This window comes from Henckelia pumila, chromosome 3 (assembly GCF_033568475.1).
Source record: "Henckelia pumila isolate YLH828 chromosome 3, ASM3356847v2, whole genome shotgun sequence".
In the NCBI taxonomy this organism is placed as follows: domain Eukaryota; kingdom Viridiplantae; phylum Streptophyta; class Magnoliopsida; order Lamiales; family Gesneriaceae; genus Henckelia; species Henckelia pumila.
This window is the reverse complement of record NC_133122.1, coordinates 77,337,559-77,345,688: the sequence shown is the minus strand read 5'-3', so window position 1 is coordinate 77,345,688 and position 8,130 is coordinate 77,337,559. Positions and strand designations below refer to the sequence as shown.

General features: G+C 38.2%; 1 protein-coding gene across 1 annotated transcript; it reads right to left on the bottom strand.

Annotated features, from left to right (window-relative positions):
• Positions 1 to 357: 357 nt before the first annotated feature.
• On the bottom strand, positions 358 to 4,303 carry LOC140889062 (uncharacterized). The gene is made up of 6 exons (XM_073296763.1): positions 4,114 to 4,303; positions 3,768 to 4,010; positions 3,565 to 3,687; positions 3,278 to 3,498; positions 2,585 to 3,160; positions 358 to 1,296 (listed from the first exon to the last, which is right to left on the bottom strand). The coding sequence occupies exons 1-6, from the start codon at positions 4,301 to 4,303 to the stop codon at positions 358 to 360; spliced, it is 2,292 nt and encodes a 763-aa protein (XP_073152864.1).
• Positions 4,304 to 8,130: the final 3,827 nt, after the last annotated feature.

Sequence of the window (8,130 nt, the reverse complement as noted above, 5' to 3'; positions counted from 1 at the left end):
TGTTGAAGAAGAAGATACATCTGATGCAAATCCATGTATATACACGTATGTATACATAAGATGCCAAGTGTCCCACTCAAATATAGAAAATTGCACTTTGGCCCTTAAAATTTCCAATATTTGCAATTCAGTCCTTACGAAAACTTTTCATTCAATTTCAATCCTAAATAATTTAAGAATATTAGAATTTAAATTTAAACTCTAAAAATTCTCAAATTACATAAACTCGAATTAAAACTAAATAATCTCGGGCCTTACAATTCTCCCCTACTAATATATGATTTCATCCTCGAAATCGCATACAATCTGAACACACACAAGATAAAAAGATAGCAGAAATACTGAAGAAAACTCACATCAATGAAATAGCTCTGGATAAAGCTGTCTCATATCCCGTTCTGTCTCCCAGGTAGCTTCTTCAATTCCGTGTCTACTCCATTGCACCTTCACAAGTGGAATGGATTTGTTTCTGAGCTGCCTTTCCTCGTGATCAAGGATTTGAATAGGACGTTCGAAATAGTTCAATGTTTCATCCAATTCAGCTTCATCTGGACGAAGAATATAGGAAGCATCGGGCTCGTACTTCCTCAATATAGACATGTGAAATACATCGTGAATACCTGACAGTGCTGGAGGTAATGCTAGTCGATATGCAAGATCACCAACTTTATCAAGAATTTCATAAGGTCCAATAAACCTCGGTGATAGCTTACCTCTCTTTCCGAATCGAATAGTGCCTCGAAAAGGAGATATCTTCAAAAATACCCGATCACCTTGTTCCAAATGCAAAGGTCTACGCCTCACATTTGCATACTTTGCTTGTCGATCTTGCGCTGTTCTCATTCTGATCTGTATCAATTTCACTTTATCAGACATCTCTCTGATCATATCTCGTCCTGTAATTGGTGTTTCATAAAGATCATCCCAAAACAACGCAGATCTACATTTTTTACCATACACTGCTTCAAATGGAGCCATCTGAATGCTTGATTGATAATTGTTATTATAAGAGAATTCAACAAGTGGCAAAGATTCTTGCCAACTCGCACCAAAATAAAGCATCACAGCTCTCAACATATCTTCTAGAATCTGTATAGTACGCTCTGGCTGCCCATCAATCTGAGGATAATACATTGTACTCAAATGTAGACGAGTACCCAAAGCTTCCTGTAGACTATGCCAGAAATGTGAAGTGAATCGAGGATCTCGATCCGATACTATTGACTTAGGCACACCGTGCAGTCGCACTACATCTCTGATATAAATATTGGCCATCTGGTCATGACGATACGTCATCTGATAAGGAATAAAGCATGCAGACTTAGTCAGTCTATCAATCACGACCCAAACTGCATCACATCCTTTCGAAGATATCGGTAGTCTTGTGACAAAATCCATAGTAATATGATCCCATTTCCATTCAGGAACTGCTAAACTGTGCAATAAACCACTTGGTCGTTTCCTTTTAGCCTTTACCTGTTGATAGTTTAGACATCTAGATACAAACTTTGTCACATCAGTTTTCATTATTTTCCACCAAAATTGTTGTTTCAGATCATTATACATTTTTCTGCCCCCTAGATGGATATTAAACTTGCTGCAATGAGCTTCATTCAGAATTTGTTGTCTCAATTCTGCAATATCAGGTACAACAATACGTCGATTAACAAACAAAATTCCATCCATACTGACCTGAAACTCTGACTCATATCCAGTTCTAACTCTTTAAATCGAATTTTGAATGTTTTGATCAGCTTTCTGGGCTTCTTTAATTCGAACAAACAACTCCGGTTCAGCTGTGATTGCATAAACCCGTATTGGTTGTATATCTCTCTCAAAATCCAGACCAGAAACACAGCAATATTCAATCATCTTAGTGACACGCATAGTAGATAAGGATAAATCACATACCTTTCTACTCAGTGCATCCGCTGCTGCATTAGACTTCCCTGGATAAAACTTAATCTCACAATCAAAATCTTTCAGCAAGTCCAACCAACGTCTTTGTCTCATATTTAATTCAGCTTGAGAAAACAGATACTTCAAACTTTTATGATAAGAAAATATCTCAAAGGTCTCACCATATAAATAATGATGCCAAATCTTTAACGCAAAGACAATAGTTGCAAGCTCAAGATCGTTTATTTGGTATCTGATCTCGTGAGGTTTCAATTGCTTGGAAGCATATGTTATTACATGACCTCACTGCATCAAAATACAACCCAAACCTTTATGAGAAGCGTCAGAATAAATAGTAAAACAACCTGTACCTGATGGAATAGTTAATATAGGTGCACTAGTTAGCCTTTTCTTCAATTCCACAAAACTAGCTTCACATTCATGTGTCCAAACAAATGGAGTATTCTGAAATAACATGGCCAAGAAACACAACTCTGTCCAACCAAAACTCACACTTGGACAGCTTAGCATACAAATGCTCAGTTCTCAAAATCTGCAAAACAATCATCAAATGCTCTGCATGCTCAGTCTTAGTCTTAGAATATATCAGAATATCATCAATAAAAATGATAACAAACTCATCCAAGTACTTCTGAAATATTCTATTCATTAAACTCATAATGACAGCAGGAGCATTTGTTAAATCGAATGGCATTACTATAAACTCATAATGGCCATACCTCATTCGAAAAGTAGTTTTAGACACATCTGCTTCTCTTACCCTCAAATGGTGATAACCAGACCTCAAATCAATCTTTGAATATACGGAAGAAGCTTGCAATTGGTGAAATAAGTCATCAATTCGAGGTAATGGATATCTATTCTTTACCGTGACCTGATTTAATTGGCGGTATTCGATACATAATCTCATCGATCCATCGTTCTTTCTGACAAATAAAACCGGAGCGCCCCAGGGTGACACACTTGGCTTAATGTAACCTTTGTTCAGCAAATCTTTAAGTTGATATTTCAACTCTTTCAGTTCAAGTGGTGCCATCCTATAAGGAGCTTTAGAGATAGGCAAAGTAACTGGTACCAACTCGATACTGAAATCAATCTCACGCATTGGAGGCAATCCCGGTATTTCATCCGGAAAAATATCTGCAAACTCACATACAGGAGGAATATCCGCCAGTACAAGACTAGCTTTCAACACATCCAATGCATAAACTAGAAATCCTTCAGCACCGGTCTGCAATAACTGTTCCATAGATAAGCTAGAAATCAAAGGAATCTTAGCACGAGAACCCTTATCGAAAAATTTTCAATCATCAGCCATGTCTGGTCTAAATTGGACAATCTTATGAAAACAGTCAACCGTGGCCCTATACTTGGTTAGTGCATCAACGCCAATAATACAATCAAAATCAGACATACCAAGTACTATACAATCAAGCTCAATCACATTACTGTCAAACTGTAATTCACAACTCCTGACTATACTTGCAGATGTCTTATCTATTCCCATGGGCGATGCGATAGCAAATACAGAAGACAAACACTCAACAGGCAAAGCATGCAATTCAACAAATTTTTCAGCTATAAAGCATGTGATGCTCCAGTTTCAATCAACACATAAGCAGGATAACCAAAGAACACAATTACCTGCAATCACATTGTCCGGTGCTGCCTGTGTCTGATCTTCTGTCAATGCAAAAACTCTAGCTGGCTGTCGTGGAGGTTGGCCTACACTCTGGCTCTCTCCTTTTCTACTATGAGCTGGTCTACCTGAAGATTGAAAGGAATGCACAGCAGGAGTTTGTCTGTCAGCTTGAGTTGCTCCTTGTGATGTTCCACGTGTAGGACACACTCTAGCATAATGTCTCGGCCGATTGCAGAGATTACAAGTTCCAGAAACTCCCTTGCAAGCATCACTCGAATGTCTTCCTCCACACTTACTACAAAACCAACCCGTAGACCCTGAACCTTGGCTTGATCCATATGACTTTGAACCAATAGAACTAGAGAAACTACTTCATTGCTTCTTGAACTGTTTACCTTTAGACCTAAAACGATCTCTTTTGTTGCTACTACTGCCATCTCCTTCATACCTGTTTTGCTGTTGAGTAAAGGATGATTAAGGTTGCATTGGTGGTGGCTGTGGTTGTTGAGATGGTGGAGGCCTGAACAAAGTTCCTTTATGTCTAATGATACCAGCTTCAGCACCCTTGGCTTTATCAAGAGCATCAGCAAGATTATTAGGTCGCCCGGCATTGACCAAGGTAAAAACATCAGGATTAAGGCCGTTGATGAATTGATCGGCCTTTGCTTCCTCATTATCAGCAATAAGAGGTGCAAAACGAAGTAAAGTGGAAAACTTTGCAACATAGTCTTCAATGCACATATTACCCTATTGAAAATTTGCGAACTCCGCTCCCTTGTCCTTTCTATATGACGGAGGAAAGAAACGTTTGAAAAACTCAACTTTAAACACATTCAAGGTAATAATAGTACCTCGATCTTCCAACACTTTCTTAGTCATGATCCATCAACTTTTAGCCACATCATGCAACTGATGAATAACCAATCTAACTCGTCGGTCATCGGTGTAATCAATAGATTCAAACAGTTGCTCGATATCATCAAGCCAGCTTTCACATGCTACTGAGTCTTCTGTACCTTTCAAACTCGGTGGTTTAAATGACTGGAATCGCTTCAACAACACCTCCATCGGATTAGCAGTAGTATCCATTGGAGTAACAGTAGTACTGCCCTGCTCAGTCATAGGTACCGATGGAATATTAGGAACTACCAGAGGAACCTGTTCAATCGGAGGTACTTGCTCAGCAGGTGGTGACTGTAGATTCGTTCGACCACTGCGAAGAGGTAACAATCGGGGAGGCATAGCTGATAACTGAGAGTAGACAACAATTCAGCACATAACAACATCATATCTCAATTCCAATATCTCATACTCTTTAATCTCATGAGCATGCCTTATTCCATCACACAACACTTCCATTACATGTTTAGCAATGAATAATATAAGCACATACTTGCAATAAGTAAACATGCTATCATATAACATGTGATTACTAGAGTAGAACATACTCGCATAAAATTCACATAAACAAACCATGCATTAAACTCATGCATCATGAATTTATGCAACTCACTCTACCCCGCTCAGCTTCTAATGTCGACTCAAGACAACTTAAGCTCTGATACCAAACAATGTGGCAACCCCGGGCTCGTCTACTTTAATCCAATGACTCAACACAAAGCATTAGAACTAAGCACAAGTAATACAAAAGAAATAAATAAAAAAAAATTTCTCCGCTCGATCGGTTAAAATTGACCGATAAAGCGGCCATGAAATCCCGAACTCTCGGGTTTGGCATTTCACATGCACCGCTCGATCGGTCAAATTGCACCGATCGAGCGGCCTCCTTCAGTGCAAAAATCTGCAGATTTCTTTGTGCTCTTGTGCTATTCTTTGCTAGTCCCTTGCTATCTAATAACATGTAAATAAATGTAAACAAGGCTAAACTTACTAGAACAACATGTACAAGATACATGACAACTTTATTCAAAAGCCAAGCTTACAAGATACTACAAATATTCAAGCTAACTTTAAGTTTACATCCAGTAAGTTTGTACCAACACATGATACAACATAAACTCAAGTTCTTGACAACACTTATACATTCTTAGCCCGGAACGCCACTTTTCTAAACTTCCAACCGCTCAAGACCTTCCACGACTTGGCCCTGCATCATCTGTTGCAATGCACACACAAAACAAAGCAACAGCCGGACAAACCGGTAAGCATAAAACTTAGTATGAAACAATGAAAACATATATTGAAATACAGATAGCAAGTTTCATGAATTTAAATATAGAAGAAAATATAGATACCACAAGGCAGTTAGCTACACAATAGAGATTCAAAGCCTAATGAACGACTCGATATAGATGCTAAAACGGATCACTCATCATCAAGCTCAAACTCATCACTGATGCTATAACCGAAGTCGGTCTATCAATTATAAATACTCGTCATTGATATTTGATATCGAAGTTTATAAATCATCGACGATATCGGCAAAGCTTGAAGAAATGTTAGGCTTACATATATAACAAGATGACATAACCACAATCTAACATGTATGTCAAGTATTGTGTGATTTAAGGAAATCGAGAAAGTAAACTCGTCTCGACGAACATCCCCACTTGATCATCGTCGTATCATACCTTTGTGGAGAAAGAGCTAGCTAACTCCACAAACTACAAAAACACACAAGCTCTATCAAAAATTCTGCTCAAATACAATTCCCTCCTCAAGGTGTAGAACTCACCAACCTTGATCAATATTTCCCGATTCAAAACTGAAACTTCTCGAGTGCGATGTCCCCTGTTTTCAATCTGGAAATAAATGGTTTTTAAGGCCATAACATCATCAAGAACTTATTTATACCACATCTCAATCATAAGGATTCAAAAACTATAAATTTTGCGAACCGGCGACGTAACGGTAACAAAACCGGTACTTCTAACAACCATATAAGTCTCATATACATATCATACCAACCAAATATCATCAAAACCCAGCCTAATGAGATAGCATAGTTTTCGAATAAAAGCTGGAAATTCATATCAATTTCAAACGATGTCCGTTCTTTGGTCCGACTTCGATACAATCACGCATACAAGCTCAAGAATGCATAGCCATAATCGAATTCCAATTTCTCCCAACAACATATTTTCGAAATATACAGAATCAAGATAATACTTACATCACAACGAATCTCTTGTTGTGAGGATTCCAAAACTGTGCTCAAAATTTTATTCGGGTAGACGGATCTTGAAATAATGAAGATTGAAGATGAAATTTAGACAAAGAAAATGAAGTCTCGGTTTTGCTGTTGAAGAAGAAGATACTGTAAGAGTGGGTGCCCAGTGAGCCAACTGTGTGGCTATGGGCTTTGATGACTCTTTGTATAAACAATCTTTTGTTTAATATTATTTACACTTTTATGGCAATGACTTTATATTACTTCATATTGTTATATTATGATATACTATTGTTGTTTTGATAAAGACCTTGAATATACTATAGTGTATGTAAGATGTGGTAGAACATGGAGATGTCTATCATGAAATACATCTTATAGTCACTGTATATTCTAAAACCGTTCCTAGTCGATTGAGCCGTCCGATAATAAGGATAAGGATCGCTCGAGTTTGAGACTAGCATTTGCGATGCGGAGTACCACGTTTCATTGGTAGGGAACATGGAGATGTTCGAAGCATGCAAATGGATATTCATAGGATGAATAATCGAACTACCCTATCCGGACTTTCCAAGTGGTTATCACTTATCGAGTGGATAAAGTCCGCGGTTTTGGTTGTACACCATTAGTCCTTACGACTTGAAACATCATGGAGACTCTATATGCTAGTACTGTGCTTTGACTCGTTTACCGACTCTGAGGGGGTCATCAGGTGTCGAGATTGGGTACAGTTACGACACATATAGGAGTCAATGCATTGTTGTCAAGGATTCACCACATACTTGCGAGTGTGGATATCCTATGCGATCTGAGGAGATATTAGTGTGATAAATCTCTGGCCAGAGTAATTGATGTGATTTAAGAAATGGTTTCTTAGTAGCACATGCGATGTCACTAATTTGATCTTCAAGATGTATTGCATAGTTATCGAATCTTGAGCGACTCTCGATATACCAATGGTTGTTGATTCGATCGGGATATATGGATGAAGGGACCGTACTGTACGCTAACCAAAATCTACTGGTTCTTGTAGGCACTATCAGTGATACCTAGGGAATCATGGGGCGATGTTGCTAGGCGCTTTACCATGATTCGTTGGGCAAGTCGGAAAGTGTTGTTCCGAGTCAAAAGGAGTTGTGAGCCCACGGCTAGCTGTATCCCTGAACCATTGAGGGTCACACAGTGTAATGGAGTTTTAATCCCCATTGAGATAGTTAAATTTAAAGAGTTAAATTTAATGAACTAAGGAGTTGGACTTCTTAAATAAGAGTAAGGGAGTAGGATTTCCTAAAATGACATAGGGATGGACATTTTTGGAAACCACTGAATTCGGATTCAGGAAAATTTATTTTGACTTTAAAATGTGCAGAAATGGTTTCTGTGCACATTGGTGAAATCAGTTCATCAATCGGAGTCACGATGAATTTTATATTAATTT

Coding starts and splice junctions, on each gene's coding strand:
- LOC140889062 (XM_073296763.1), bottom strand. CDS start 4,303: ATGTGCATTGAAGACTATGTTGCAAAGTTTTCCACTTTACTTCGTTTT. Junction 4,011..4,113: donor AGCCAAGGGTGCTGAAGCTG/GTATCATTAGAC, acceptor ACAGCAAAACAG/GTATGAAGGAGATGGCAGTA. Junction 1,297..2,584: donor ATTTAACAAATGCTCCTGCT/GTCATTATGAGT, acceptor ATTCCTTATCAG/ATGACGTATCGTCATGACCA.